Consider the following 16203-nt stretch of genomic DNA (forward strand, 5'->3'; position numbering starts at 1 on the left):
GTTCATGTTCAAAGGATTTTTTTAATACAAATAGTTTATAACAAAATACTGTGGTTTCATCAATATTCGTTGAAAACCAAATTGAATTTTCGTGGATTTCGTTATTAAGTTGATCCACGAAATTAAATGTTCATTGAAGTGCAATTTCTATAAACATTTTGTATTGATAGGGTCATTGGCCACGAATTTAAGTATCCTTGTAACTGTGATTTTCATTTTATCCACGAAAATTGATACCCTTGAATATATATGAAACCACAGTATAGAATGTCTAAAATTTTAGGTAGGCGTGACAGTTAAATAGTTGACCATTGATCCTCAGTAAGAATTGCATAATCGATGGGGAAAATTAAATTAAGTAGAACTGAATATTAACAAAAATTTTAATAAATAGTGATGATGGAACAATTAATGTATATAGATAACCATAAATACCATAGTTTGTCTTTAGCACCATGCTTTAAAACAAATAAAATGGTCTGTAGATTTGTTGCAAACAATGAACTTTCAAATCAAAGAAGTAACATCAAAATCGCCACAAAAAACTGTATCAATTATTGTTTCATTGCAATACAGCCTCTAAATAGCACCAACGTTTACGGATGTCAAAAGATAAATGATATTTTCGCTCTTATTAAATTCTTTTGAAAGCTTAAAGAGACATAGGAATGTAAATACTGCAGATGGCATATATCATGAGCCAGCAGCCTCTCAGTGAAACCTGATGTCTTGAAGAACAATACTTGAATATTTATTAAGAAGCACTCTATACATTTCTTACTACAGACATCCAATAACTTTAAATTCCATTTCTATTCAATCCACACAGCAATCTCGTGACACACTCAAATCAGTATTCATGTATAAAACAACTCGGATTGTTTTCACGTGGGATTTTGTGTATTTCTTCTCATTTATGTTGTCAAAATCAAAAAGTAAAACATCTTTTTTTGAGTTACGGTGTCACTTTAAACGTTTCCTTGAAAATTTTAAAAGTGAAATGGAATTCATTTTAAAGCAACGTTTGAAAACTCAAATAGATTACGAATGCATAAATATCATATATATAGATGAAAAGGATGAAAGAAAGAAAAATGTTCGTATCAGGCGATGCTTTTGCTAATTTTTGATTTGTTTGATTTTGGCATATTAAAGCTTATAATTATATTATATTTGGCATTTTGAGTTTGATAATGTGATGACTGAAATGATATCTTTGTAATTTTGAAGAACTTTTCGAAAGCAATTCCTTGTCCATCTTTGAATTTTAACTCGTCTCCAACAGTACCTTTTCTACATTGTCAATTTTCATGATGTCCATAAAAATCATGCATGCATACTAGTATGTGATACCGTATATCGGGTTATTTTCATATTGATTCATTGTTCAATTTTCGCTATTTTGACAATCATTTTCGGACAGCAAAACACATAGAAAACCACACTATATGATAAAAATATTTTCCAATATAGTTTTTAGAACCATATTTAAATCATGAAAAATAACGCACAAAAAAGGTTAAAGGTTTACCCCCAATTTTTTGCAAATGTGTTGACCCGTGAAAAACACGGATATACGGTATTTCATACAAATGATTTGTTTTATTGAATGACACACAATCGACTTTTGTTCCGGTTTTTAGACGGGTTGATTTTTGTTGGCGTTGAGACGGGTTCTTTCTTGCTTGGCCGCTGATCATTTCCCTGCGATGAACAAACATTTTCAGTGGCGGACTTTTTGCTTCCACAGATACATCCCTGTACCAAAATTACAACAGAGAATATAAAATGTTTCAACACGTTTCCATGTATGCTAGCTATAAAGAAACACTATGATTCTAAAAATATAAAACAAAATTTGTCTTTATCTTTTTTCTCTAAATTTTCTATAAATCAATTGATAAATAATCACGTATGCAGGACATACATATCTAAGTATACCGGTGTATTGCAACTTGAATTGTCATTGCATCGCAAGAGATCATGATGCTAGACGCAAGGGAATAAAGAAAGCAAGACAAATAAAATTTAGATTTTGCATTATTGGTCCTTCCCAATCATAAATGTTTTAGATTACTTAAAGCCGGTAAGCTTGCTTGACCACTTGGTTATATTGAACAAGCCAGTTTTACATTGCCATTTCCTTCTTTTTATTTTGAATACATATACATGTATGTTGGTAAACCTTTGCCGAGTACCCTTTGGTTGGTACCGAGAGAAATTAAGGACCAAATCGAATAACGAGGAGGTTTAACGACATACTTGATACACGTTTTACACGGGAAATTAAACTATTTCTGATTTTATCTGTATGTTCATCCTTCATATATATCTTATTTGAATTAAAGAAAGGGCAATTTCTGCACAGCTTATTCTGGGAATAGTGATTGTTCCCTCCGACAAATTTACCTGTATTCAATACAGGCTTTTGATGTGAATATAGTTTTTAAATTCCAAGTATAGCATCTTTCAAAAATGTTGTCATTTTTAAGTCGACATTTCTTTTCGGACAATGGATACGAAAATGCCACAGTTTTTCAATATTTTCCATAATGTTGAAAAATTAATTATAATAAAAAATATATATAATAATATAAATTATATCATATATCACATTTTCCATGAATTACTGTAGTTTCATTAATTTCAAGGGTATCAATTTTCGTGGTTAAAGATAATAACACAGTTTCAAGAATAAGTAACTTCGTGGCCAATAATCCTTACAATACAAAATGGTGAAGAAATTGCACTTCAATGAACATTTATTTTCATGGATAAACTTAACAACAAAAATTGGTATTCAACAAATATTGATGAAACCACAGTATTTGACTACGTATGCAAAAATACTGTGATATCGGTTTACAAAGTAAATAAGCTTTTTTAAATTATTATTTTTGAGGGAGTTTCTTATCAATCAAGAAAACATATTTAGATGTGACAATGATAAGAGTTAAAGTGTGAAAATAAAACGAACAAACAATAACAAAAAGGACAGATTACTGTGTTATAAAAACAATATTCAATAAAATAACTCACGCTTGTATCAACGTCTACATTGTTTTCTCCAACGAGCACTGACCCTTTTATTGCTGCCATGTTTGCTTCACCGGGGACGTGAATATTTACGGTTGAAAAAGAACTCTTCATTATGTCTTGTAGAATTGGTGACTGTGCGAACTCTCCAATAAGAATAATACAATGAATGTCAAACAAATCGGTTGGTAATTCTTTCTTTAGATACTGCACGATCTGTTTCCCAGCATCGATAAACAGACTTTTAAACGCTTCTGGAGATATGATGCATTTGTCTAATCTGAAATTAATTTTGTCATTTAGTCCTGATTTAGCAACGGACTTCTGCATGTCTGCAAGACTTCCATTCTTTTCAAGCATTAGGGCTGACATTTTTATTGCTACTCTTGAGGTTTCGGGTAATGTATATTTAATTTTCTTCTTTATTTCTTGAATAAGTTCAAAATGCTCCAAGGGATATTGTTCGAAGAAACCGTCTAACAAAGTTTTGCTAGTTTCACAGTTTAGCATTTCAACGAAGTCCTTCTGAACTTGACAGCTTCCCCAAACTTCAGCGGTATTTCTGTACATGATTCCAATGCGTCCATCGTTGATGTGATTTAAGATCGATATGGTGACGTTATCATCTAAAAATGTAATACTATGTACATTTCATGTACTAAAAAAGTTCCAAACAGATACACGGATCTCAATCATTTTAACGTTGAATTAAAGAGATTACATGCATCTAGCTAATTTGTAGTTTTACCGATACGTTTGGTAAAAAAAAATCTAATCAAAAACGTATGGTGGTTTTGATGAGCAAATAAGGACCTCTAAAAAAAATTAGAGGTAGGATCAGGTGCCATGGAGGAGTGAGCATTCTCTGATGACCGGTCACACTGCCGTGTGCTCTGTGTCGTAGTCAGGAAAAACAGATAAGTCCGTAGACAATTAGGTGATTAATTATGGTCTTACGTTATGTAAACTAAACGTCAATCAGCATGCGACTAGTGGAAGATTGTATATGCAGACAATGTCGTTGTATCAAACAAAGAACTTAATAAACTACATGCCATGAGAAATTACATATCTTTGTTTTTGAAATAAATAATTATCAATAGAATCAACTTCCGTTAGAACTTCAGTACTTTCATTAAATTTAGAATCTTTATTGGTACATGTATTTACCTTCTAATTCAACAACTAGGTAACATCTATCGCTGACAACTAACACTTGGAGTTCTCCCTCATATTGACTGTTCATGTAAAACTGTAATGCTGCAGCGGCTTCCTCAACAACTATGACATCGTTTGGAGAGCAACCTGCCTAAATCAATCAAAACAATGCTGTTATTAGTCTTTATATACACGGATTCATAAGTAACCCTTTAGAAAATCTCAGTTTCATACTGTAAAAGTCGTTTTTTACGCGAAGGAAAATTTTACACCAGTTACGTGGTTATTTTAAAACGGCGTAATATACATGTACCCCCTCGCGTACAGTAAAAAATTAAAAAATTAATATTGGAAAATCACGCATCTGTATATTAAAGGAACTTGGACACGATTTGAGATCAAAAATTTTATTTTTGATTTTTTATGTATGAAATGGTTAACTGGTGCATTTAATGATCGAGATACAGAGGGAAAATTGGTTGTTATGTTAACAAAGCTCGAGTCTTATAGTTGTTTACAAAAATGTAATTTAGAGAATTACCTTTCGTAGACAAAATGACATGTAAAAACAATTTAAAATAATTAATATCTTCATAAATACTATTATCAACAAAGAAAGATACATTTAATTGAAACTAACACCAATACAACACATACGTAAAAAATGACATTATTCGAGCTTTGTTTACAGAACAAAGAATTATGAACTCTTTATCTTGCTTATAACTTAATATTTGACTTTCAAATTTTGACATAGCATTATAAACTTCTATATTTATCAGTATAAAGATTGAAAATGGAAAAACAGAATTTCGAAAATTTAAAGTCAAATCGTGTCCAAGTCCCTTTAAATTTCCTCGCGTATTGTTTGACCATGGATAACTCGTACTAACTACCAGGGTAAATAACGACGTTTACAGTACTCATTCGCACACTCATTATTTTCATTCTCCATGTACTTTCTTTGCCATTCCAGATACAATGTTTTTTAAACAAATGTCCAATTACATTATTCATTAATAACACAAATATTATATTGTTAATTTTAGGTCTTATTAGCTGCTGATTATCATTGACAAGGGTGAGCCATCTGAATAAAATCCTGTGTTTTGCGGATTTCTTGCACCTTTAACAAAGTGTATTAAGACTATTCTTTCTAGATACATGCAATATTTTTTCCTTTCTTATTGGCGTTCATTTAATGCATTTGTCTACTTCTATTAATATTACATATTAGCATGATTTTGTTGAGTTTTAAGTTGCCTATTCATTATCTTATTTACAATTAAAAGCACAAACACACGCATACACACACACTAGTAATATGCAAGTTACTTTTACTGCTGCTTCTGACATGAACCTTTTGGCGTCATCACACGAACATGTCGGGATAGTGAAGACGTACTTAAATGTAATCGGGATACCACGTATGTCCTCCCCCGTCTCAGATTTGACATGGCTGACCATATATTCAATGACAAATGACAATATATCAACTGAATTCATTTGTTTTCCATTCACATCACTCAGGTTTTCTGGAATCTAGAAAGATATTTTCAGACCAAAGATAGAAAAAACATTTAAAACGAATGATCATCGTATTCATCTTAATCTTAAAAAAAGAACCTACCGTGTCATCTGCACAAAAGAGATGCCAAATAAATTCACGGAATAGGAGGTGGCTCCTTCTGTCGGCAAGATGTATATATTGAAGTTCAGCTTCAGATCCATATGACGTTATTGATATGGTTCCATTGTCCTCAAACAGTGCCACAGTTGGTGTTGTAACTGACATTTGACTGGTTGTTTGTGTTTTGAAAGGAACATTTAACATTTTCCGATCGTCTGGCTCAACGTGTTTAATCATGTACGCATTCGTACTGTAATTCGTTCCCAATTTTATTGCCACGATAACTTCTATTTCACTCATGGTTGAAAACATATAATCTGATCTAGTTTCTGTTTGTGTTGTTGTAGTATCCTTTTAAATTGATCGTTTATCGATGTATGTCTCTAGCTGATGGATTATTACAGGTGTCTCTGCAAATTTTAATCTTTGTTTAAACAAGCGCTTCAAGACAAATTGTTACAAAGTTTCATACTAAACAAAATTTTGAATGCAAATATAAAGCAGAAACTTACGCCCGCATTAAAAAAAAATCCCTGTGGTTTATGCACTGAACTGTCAAAATATGATTCATAGTAAGACAATTATAAGGAAACACACTGTCAACAAGAATGTACACCTTAGTCAGTTTATATAAATTTGCATGTATCGATATCGAAACTCTTTTAATATGACCCACATATTAAAATCTCATGCGGTGTCTCTTTAAATGCCATGCCTTTAGTGCTTTTCAAATATACGTAACCTACGGTGTATTACTTATGTAAACAAATACATTGATTACAGCTGACAACAGTTTATTTATCTACGAGCGTTAAAAATAGATTGCGAAAATGAAAGTTATTTTTTTTTTAAATTTACGAATGTTTTGTACCTTATTCTTATTATATAGAAGAAAATGTTTTTATAACATTTCTATTACCTGATATTGAGTTCATAAAGTCATCCACAGACCAATACATATTTGATTACATAATAGATGATCCATGTTGCCACTATTGATGTGTATAACTTCCTTGTAGGTCACTATGGCAACATAGAGGGTATTTGTAAAGGTGCGAGGAAGCATTTGATTTGTCGTACATTGCATTTGTATGTACCCAATAACATGAGATGAAAATCATAAATGTAACAAGGAATTTCATTGGTCGGAGTATATCAAGGTAAGATATCAACGGACTACCTATCTTTCTTTTCGTCATACCATACGCAAAACCTATCAATATACAAGATAGTTTTATGGCTTGGGTTTTGCATAGCTTGAAAAAAAACAATAAAAAAAGAATAAAAGGTGTTCAAACTTTATTAAATATTTATTTATAAACCATCATATTGATCTTGATTGTCATTATGAATAATAGACACAACGGAAAATATCATATAGCACGCATTGTTGGTGTCGTCATTTATTAAAAAAATATTTTTAAAGTAAAAGTACATGCTTAATTAATACTGAGTTTTTCTGGTAAGAGTACAATATTTTGCAGTTTTGGGGTTTTTTTTTAGTAAATGAAAGCCATTTGATGGCAAATGTTAATATTTACTTTTGCTTTGTTATTGCTCCTCATGAAAATATTTTTTTGGTGAGTAAATTTTAAAATAATAAACAATGAAAGGGATAGGTCAGCGATCTGAAAAATTAAATGTTTCTTTTTTATGTTGTATTGTATATAACTCATTGTTTAGATACAAATACAAACTAAATGAATGTGTCTTTATTTAGATATATTGTGTCGATATAAACTTCTAAAGCATTCTCATCATTCTTTCACTTCTGATGGCATTAGCTGTGTTCCCTGCCATCAGTCAATAATTCGACACATAATGATTATTAGTTTTATTTTTTTTTCTTCAAAATTTATGTTAATGAAATTTTCAGCCTGTAAACTTCTTATTACATAACCAATAAAGAATATATAAATAATTGAATGCAACAAGAGTAGAACAACAATATGTAGAAAAACAAGAGGCCCATGGGTCACATCACTCATCTGAGGAACAATAGCTATGATAAAATCAGCTTAATGGAGTCATAATACAAACTATCTGGACAATGTACAATAAAACATGTAGATCCTGTATAAATAAAATCCATTCTCCCCCCCCCCCCTGGATATTCTAATGTTTATAATCATTAGTCCCTTTTCTAACAAAATGGTTTTATAGTCATATCACATGTTGAGTATTTCAGTTCTAAAAAGATCCTTAACAATTGTATATATATGGGATATAAACCTACATCAAACTCTGAACCTTCTTGTGAGAACGAAGAATTGTCCTGAGGCCAAAGTCTTAACAATTATAAAGAATCATCTGGCTGATTAGTTTCTGAGAAGAAGATTTTTAAAGATTTACTCTACATATTCCTATGTAAAACTTTGACTTCACCCATCCATTGTGGCCCCAACCTACTCCCGGATGTGTCATTATTTTCACAACTTTGAATCTACACTACCTGAGGATGCTTCCACACAAGTTTCAGCTTACCTGGCTGGAGGATGCTCCCACACAAGTTTCAGCTTTCTGGTTGATAAGTTTCTGAGAAGAAGATTTTTAAAGATTAACTCTACATATTCCTATATAAAACTTCGACACCCCTCCCCATTGTGGCCCTACCCTACCCCCAGGGGTCATGATTTTCACAACTTTAAATCTATTTTACCTGAGGATGCTACAACACAAGTTTCAGCTTTCCTGGCTGGTTAGTTTCTGAGAAAAAGGTTTTTAAAGATTCCCTCTATATATTCCTATGTTAAACTTTGATCCCCCATTGTGGCCCCACCCTACCCCTGGGGATCATAATTTTCACAACTTTGAATCTACAATTCCTAAGATGTTTCCACACAAGTTTCAGCTTTCTGGCTGATAAGTGTCTGAGAAGAAGATTTCTAAAGACTTACTCTATATATTCCTTTGTTAAACTTTGACCCCCCCCCCCCCCATTGTGGCCCCACCCTACCCCCAGGGATCATGATTTTCACAACTTTGAATCTAAACTAACTGAGAATGCTTCCACACAAGTGTCAGCTTTCGTGGCTGATTAGTTTTTTGAGAAAAAGATATTTAAAGATTTACTCTTAATATTCCTATGTTAAACTTCGACCCCCCCCCCATTGTGGCCCTTCCCTACCCCTGGGGATCATGATTTTCACAACTTTGAATTTACACTACCTGAGAATGCTTCTTAACAACTTTCAGTTTTCCTGGTCTTATGGTTCGTGAGAAGAAGATTTTTGAAAATTTCTCGAAAATGTTCATAAATTCCTAATTATCTCCCTTTGCAAAAAGGCGTTGTCCTTAATTTTCACAACTTTGAATTTCCTAAGGCTAAGGATGCTTTGTGCCAAGTTAGGTTGAAAATGGCCCAGTGGTTCTTAAGAAGATGTTGAAAATGTTAAAAGTTTATTGACAGACGGACAGACGAACAGACAGACGGACAACAGACAAAATGTGATATGAATAGCTTTCAGCTCAGGTGAATTAAAATCAGAGATTATTACATAGGCATTAAAAGTTACCAACCCCCACCCAGTTAAACCTGAAAACTTTTTGTTGATCAGAATATCCGATCGCAAGAATTTTTGCCAATAAAATGTATTCTTTACATTCTCGTTCATTAGCTGTGCAAATGTTACTATGTCCGCAGCCGTCGCCCACAGCGAAAGTTTATTTTATACCACATGATAAAGTTGTAATTAAGTTTGGGCAACAGCTGCAAACATAGCTTTCTATATATTAAAAAAGACTGAGGAATTAGTGTCTTCTGATCAGTTTTAAGAAAATTACAGGTAAATTGTTAATGACATGCAAAACTTAAATAACTTTATAACTTAAAAGATACCAAAGTCTGTGTACAATATTGTACGTTTCAAATGCATATATTGATTTTCATAATTCTTAATATGAATAGTTGTTCCTATATTATTGTATTATTTCTTTATATTCAAAATAATTAAGTAAATATAAAACAAATTGTCAGTGACAAAAAGGAACATTTTTCCCATCAGGAAAACCTAATAATTGATATCTATTCAAATACGTTATAACGCTTGTCTTGTAACAATTTTTGAAAATATTTATTTACACTCGAAATGATAGCTTGCAGCAAAGCAACACCTTTTCATAACATGCGCTTTATACAATACTATATTGTGGCTGTATTCACAAGACAATATGCATTCATTGGTCAATCATCAACCGATTCATTAATGGTCATATAACCACAGTAAAGTCATATCATCTTGCCCTAAAACTTGTTTTTGGTAAGACGTCAATTTTTAAGATGGAATTTAATCTTTACTTAAAGGGATTGTTTTACATTTTATATTGTTTTGTTCTTTTATTACTAGGAGGATTAATGTTGTGTACTATAAAAGCTTTTTTTTTATTTCAAGTTGTGATGATGTTCAAATAATCTTACACAGCGGTTTGTTTTCATTGTAGATTCCATTTTAGGAATAAAATAACAATTTTTTGGAGTTTTTTTCCAACTTCGATATTCAATTCACAATTTTACATTAATAATTTTTAACAATCTATTTATTTAAGTTTGTGTTAGGCATTTTTTTTTGCAGAATTTCCTACGAAAGACAAATATAATGATTAATGTTTGTGTTGCCTATCTATTATCTATATGACACCTTTTTCCCTGTCCATATAACTTGTGTCCACTGACAATCTGCTTTATAGCAAGCTTCATAGACACCCTATCCGAACGGCAGAAACACTTAAGTGAGAAACACCTTTGCTGAAATAAACAAAGCTGTATATCATTGAACTTTTGCTTACATATGACGTCATTTTCTTCCCGAAATTTATCCGAAACAGTTCTACGAGATTTACCGATGAATCAAGTTAAAATGTATTTTTGCGTTATTGATAAATAATCCAAAAAATAAAATTTATAAACAAAATAGTGTAATATAATATATAATATAATAATATCATTAAACAACGAATTGAACTTTGTTCCTATCTAAGGCTATATGTAGAATACTCCTCCGTTTTTTTATGAATAACAAATTATGCAGATGTGAAGTCTAAATTCAATGCAAAAAATGCAAACTATTGTAATAAAAAGAGAGATATAGTTGGTTCCATCTATTTAAGGTGTAATATCCCTCTGCAATTAATTTTGCCATACATTTTTAAAAAAAATTCATATTGATTTTCATCAAAGTCAATACCAATCGATTCATATGAAACAAAGTTTAAGTGATGAAGCGCTGCTAGATTTTTCAAAAATTGATAATATGTCAAACCATGCTATGAAGAAAACTAGACATAGTGATTAGAAAAAGCAAAATTTTACCATCGCAGCATAAAATTAAAAATCTAAAATGTATATGAAAATAATAAATAGTTATTAACATTGTCAATTCATATTACAAAAGATATTGAAGCGCTGCATTTTAGTTCAGAATAGCACTTTGTTGTATAGTATTGCAACAAAAATTGCTTAAATCAGCAAGAGTTATTTTTCTTTATCATAGACTATTGAAGGTTTTACATATATGTTTTACATACAGTGCATGATAAATTGACACGGTTTCTAAATTTTCGGAAAAGGTTTTCTGTTTTTAAATTTGGAGAAGATAATAATAAATGGATATATATTTAATAAATCCTAAAAATGTAAACCAGAGCATTTTGTTATGTAATACAAAAAGTAATTGGTATGATATCAATATAGGGATATATTGTCTTGAATCAAATGAGATATTAGGTGTTTTTTTTTCAATTTGTTTTCCAATATCTGCTCCCGCATAATAGAAAAGCCTTACTCAATTTTAAACATTTGAAATGCTATAAGTTTTAATCGATGATAACTAAGTCTAGAATTTGTAATTGGCTTGGTCACATTTTCCCCAATTATAATTCATTCAGCTCTGTGAACGAGCTTTAGATAGAGAAATAAAAATATTCCATCAAAATATTCTCTGGCCTTAAACATCAAACATGTACTGTACATGTACTGAACAAGTACATAAAATTTAGTTATATTTAAAAAATAAATTAATCCATCGGGGGGGGGGGGAATAGTCATGTAGATATTGCCTCATAAATACTTTATTATTATGGTACTTTTCTTGCAATATTTTGTAAAAGTTTTCTTTACTTTTTTGCCCCCTGCTTCAAAAGAGCCCTGGGGTTCAATTCGTTCCGGTCACATTTTCTTTTTCTATATTTGAATTTAAATAAGTGTATTGCCTTCCAACATTAATTGGGACCCAGCACCACCTCCCTTGTTGTTACATGCCTCAATAATTGTGTGTAAACAGAAACACTGTGATATTATTTCCTACAGAAGTTATCTTTCTTATCAGAGGGACATTCCACCTTAAGTTTTTCTTTAACCTGGAGTCAAATAACCAAAGCCCCTTTGATATGTTACATAGACTCGTTTTTTAATGCAAAAGGAGTGAGCAACTTAACCTGTCAATCAACAAGCCAAAACAAAATAACAAATAAAAACACAGAAAAACACCACCAACTGAATCTGTAGTAACTGGCATTTGAGCATTCATTAAATTTTCCAATGGTTTTATACATGTGTTTAAAAAAGGGTATAAGATCGACCAAAATATTCATTTTCTATAATTATAGAAAATAACCTTAGTCACTAAAATGGCTTCAAGAGGCTAGCTCCAGTTTCCCCTACGTGTCTGTAGATTAAATAGAATGTCTAATACAAAATGAGAAAATAATTTTTATCTTGTTTTGTCTAGTCTCGATATAAGCAAAGTTCGACCAAAATATTTATTTTCTGTATACGCTGCCTATGACCTTCACAACAAGATCTATTTGCAGTTGTTTAACCTTTATTGATATATGTGTGAGTGGTTAAATCCGAAACATAACAAAGAGTTCTTTAACATACAAAATACAACTAAAATAGTACAGATGTACTGTGCAATGCATTGACAGAATGTATGACTAGATATTTGACAAATGAAGCTGATCTATTTGATAAGGAAAATCCACAATTTACAACGTGATATTTAAACTACATTTTCGCGCGGTTTCTGAATGTAAATAAACAGCCCAATACGCATGTAAACTAGTCATTATGCATTTAATTTTTCCTACAGTTTTCTGTCAATATTTAAAATCTAAATACTATTTAAAGTTACAAAATGTTAAGTCAAATGATGAACCTTATTAATCATGAAAACATTAAACATTGCTACAGAGAGATTCGTAAAATATCACACTGGTGGCATGATAAACAAAGTCAGAACTGCTTAATAATTGTACCTATTACAAATTCTACTTACTCCATTGTGCTCCAATGCTTGACAAACAAATGAGTTTGTGAAAAGGCAGCCCTGTTTGGCTACCCGTTGCATGTACATTGTACAAATTATCCAGAACATGTGGGTCAAACATAAAATCAAATATTTAAACAGTTCAGATAGAATATTTCCGGAATAAAGAAATAGGTAACACTGCACTGTATAGAAAATAACAGTAAGGTTTATTCTATGCGGCCTGCTCAAGTCGTACGTATACGATGCATTGTTGATACGTGTCTGTACATCGTACGTATACGATGCATTATTGATACGTGTCTGTACATCGTACGTATACGATGCATTATTGATACGTGTCTGTACATCAAATAAAACGTTTAGTACAGAATGTGGAAATGGACAGTTTCTACACTTAATTTTCGTTCATTTCTGTCAGCAGAGTGCATGCATCAATGATAAACGACATTTTAAAAATTCAAAGACAATTCTTCATTTCCATAAAATTTAGGGTATATGATGATTATTCGTCTTTTTTATTCAATTCAGCCGACAAATGAATTATAGTAAGAGTTAGACCTGAATATTTAGGACAAAAGAATAACGATCTTAAATCATTAGTGGTTTGCATTTTCACATGTATATGTAAAGGAGCACCCTGAATCACATCTGATAATGTATTGGCTAAAACTTGGTACATACATATAAAAGCTTATGACAGAAAACAGTTATCTGCAACAAGAACGGGTTTTTTTTTAATTTAATCTTGAAAAGGCGAGTCTGACAAGAATTACCTACGACACCAAATCATCTTTGTATTATTTTAATGACGTATTCTTCAAATTAAGGTCGAATGTCCCTCTGATAAGAGAGATAACTTCTGTAGAAAATAAAATCACAATGTTTCTGTTTACACACAATTATTGAGGCATGTAACAACAAGGGAGGTGGTGTTGGGTCCCAATTAATGTTGGAAGGCGATACACTTATTTAAATTCAAATATAGAAAAAGAAAATGTGACCGGAACGAATTGAACCCCAGGGCTCTTTTGAAGCAGGGGGCAAAAAAGTAAAGAAAACTTTTACAAAATATTGCAAGAAAAGTACCATAATAATAAAGTATTTATGAGGCAATATCTACATGACTATTCTCCCCCCCCCCCGATGGATTAATCTTTTTTAAATATAACTAAATTTTATGTACTTGTTTAGTACATGGACAGTACATGTTTGATGTTTAAGGCCAGAGAATATTTTGATGGAATATTTTTATTTCTCTATCTAAAGCTCGTTCACAGAGCTGAATGAATTATAATTTGGAAAAATGTGACCAAGCCAATTACAAATTCTAGACTTAGTTATCATCGTTTAAAACTTATAGCATTTCAAATGTTTAAAATTGAATGAGGCTTTTCCATTATGCGGGAGCAGATATTGGAAAACCAATTGAAAAAAAACCCACCTAATATCTCATTTGATTCAAGACAATATATCCCTATATATCCCTATATTGATATCATACCAATTACTTTTTGTATTACATAACAAAATGCTCTGGTTTACATTTTTATGATTTCTTAAATATATATCCATTTACTATTATCTTCTCGAAATTTAAAAACAGAAAACCTTTTCCGAAAATTTAGAAACTGTGTCAATTCATCATGCACTGAATGTCAAACATGTATGTAAAACCTTCAATAGTCTAAAATAAAGAAAAATAACTCTTGCTGATTAAAGCAATTTTTGTTGCAAACCTATACAACAAAGTGCTATTCTGAACTAAAATGCAGCGCTTCAATATGTTTTGTACTATGAATTGAAAATGTATATAACTATTTATTATTTTCATATACATTTTAGATTTTTAATTTGATGCTGCGATGGTAAAATTTTGCTTTTTCTAATCACTATGTCTAGTTTTCTTCATAGCATGATTTGACATATTATCAATTTTTGAAAAATCTCGCAGCGCTTCATCACTTTAACTTTGTTTCATATGAATCGATTGATATTGACTTTGATGAAAACAATATGAATTTTTTTCAAAAATGTGGCATGTAGAAATGCAAAACGAACTACATGAAAGAGAATGTAAGTTGAGTCTATATTTAGGTATTACATAGAGCTAGCTGGCTCCTTAAAATTAAGAAAACAATATTTCAACCTTTGTATTTTGTTGAGAACATCGACTACAATGTATCAAGTTATTTTTACCTTACGAATATGAAATAACTTTAAGATTCATACATATTTTATTCATTTTATTAAACAAAACATTAATTTTTTTTTATGCAGGTTTAAAAACATTTACTTTTTGCATAAAGTTATCCAACACAAAGTATCAAATTTGAGATATTTCGAAATAGCGTCAAAGCGGAATAAAAATGGTCATTTTAGACTATATCAATATTTTGTATTAAGATATAACAAATATTCAAATTTTAAAATATAAATTAAGGATTTCTTTTGTTAAAAATGGATAGTGACAAAACATATAATGTATCATTCTGGCAAACCCCTTTATCTTTCATGTTTTTTTTTCTGCTACAAGTTCTGTTTACAAGCTGGTTATAGGTCTTTCCATTTATCTGTACATGTTATATTAGTTGTTACGTACTGCATATCTTATATTTTATTGGTGTTTTATAATTTATCATTTATTGATATCAAAAATGACATTTTTAATTTTACACAATCGGGGGACAACAGTGTAAGACATTGAATAAAAAATGCTTACTTTGACCGAAAAAGTCACGACGAAAATAAAATGTTAAAGTTCTTTCATTGGTCTTTATATGTTATATGCTCAAAATCCATTTCAAAAACATCCTAGAGTCAAATCATTTTTGCAGCTTATTAATAGTTGTTTGATAGAGATCTAGGGTTTTTATCAATAATATTGCCTAGTGACTTTTGAAGTGGTATAAATTCTAATAATTAAATATGCAGTATTATAAAATAATAATGACATAAAAATTGATTTTTTGAAAGCCTGATCCATCAGGTAAGGAATATAGTCAAATCTAAAATGGCATGACATTTTTCCCTCGAAACTTTGAAAAAAATAGGTTCAACCATGAATGAAATACCAAATGCAAACACGGTGATGATTTTTTTTATACGCAATGA

General features: G+C 31.0%; 1 protein-coding gene across 5 annotated transcripts; it reads right to left on the reverse strand.

Moving 5' to 3' along the window:
• Positions 1-735: 735 nt before the first annotated feature.
• On the reverse strand, positions 736-13196 carry LOC128185750 (heat shock 70 kDa protein 12A-like). 5 transcript variants are annotated; one of them, XM_052855412.1, is made up of 7 exons: positions 13099-13171; positions 8309-8359; positions 5825-6234; positions 5530-5736; positions 4207-4345; positions 3040-3662; positions 736-1758 (listed from the first exon to the last, which is right to left on the reverse strand). In XM_052855412.1, exons 3-7 carry the CDS (start codon positions 6134-6136, stop codon positions 1603-1605), a joined length of 1437 nt encoding a protein of 478 aa, XP_052711372.1. In that variant the 5' UTR covers positions 6137-6234; positions 8309-8359; positions 13099-13171; the 3' UTR covers positions 736-1602. The 5 variants fall into 5 exon arrangements, with proteins under 5 accessions (XP_052711372.1, XP_052711367.1, XP_052711371.1 ...); XM_052855407.1 differs by lacking the exons at positions 8309-8359; positions 13099-13171 and adding exons at positions 6337-6376; positions 6744-6945; XM_052855411.1 differs by lacking the exon at positions 8309-8359 and having other exon boundaries at positions 13099-13196.
• Between the last annotated feature and the right edge of the window lie 3007 nt (positions 13197-16203).

The sequence above is a fragment of the Crassostrea angulata genome, chromosome 5 (assembly GCF_025612915.1).
Source record: "Crassostrea angulata isolate pt1a10 chromosome 5, ASM2561291v2, whole genome shotgun sequence".
Classification (NCBI taxonomy): Eukaryota; Metazoa; Mollusca; class Bivalvia; order Ostreida; family Ostreidae; genus Magallana; species Magallana angulata.

Bases quoted from the DNA above. Each gene is read 5' to 3' on its own strand.
- LOC128185750 (XM_052855411.1), bottom strand. From the start codon at position 6,136: ATGTTTTCAACCATGAGTGAAATAGAAGTTATCGTGGCAATAAAATTG. The intron at 4,346-5,529 runs GTAACTTGCATA...TGATTGATTTAG, and splicing joins TGTCAGAAGCAGCAGTAAAA to GCAGGTTGCTCTCCAAACGA. The intron at 1,759-3,039 runs GTGAGTTATTTT...ATTTTGGTACAG, and splicing joins ATGTAGACGTTGATACAAGC to GGATGTATCTGTGGAAGCAA.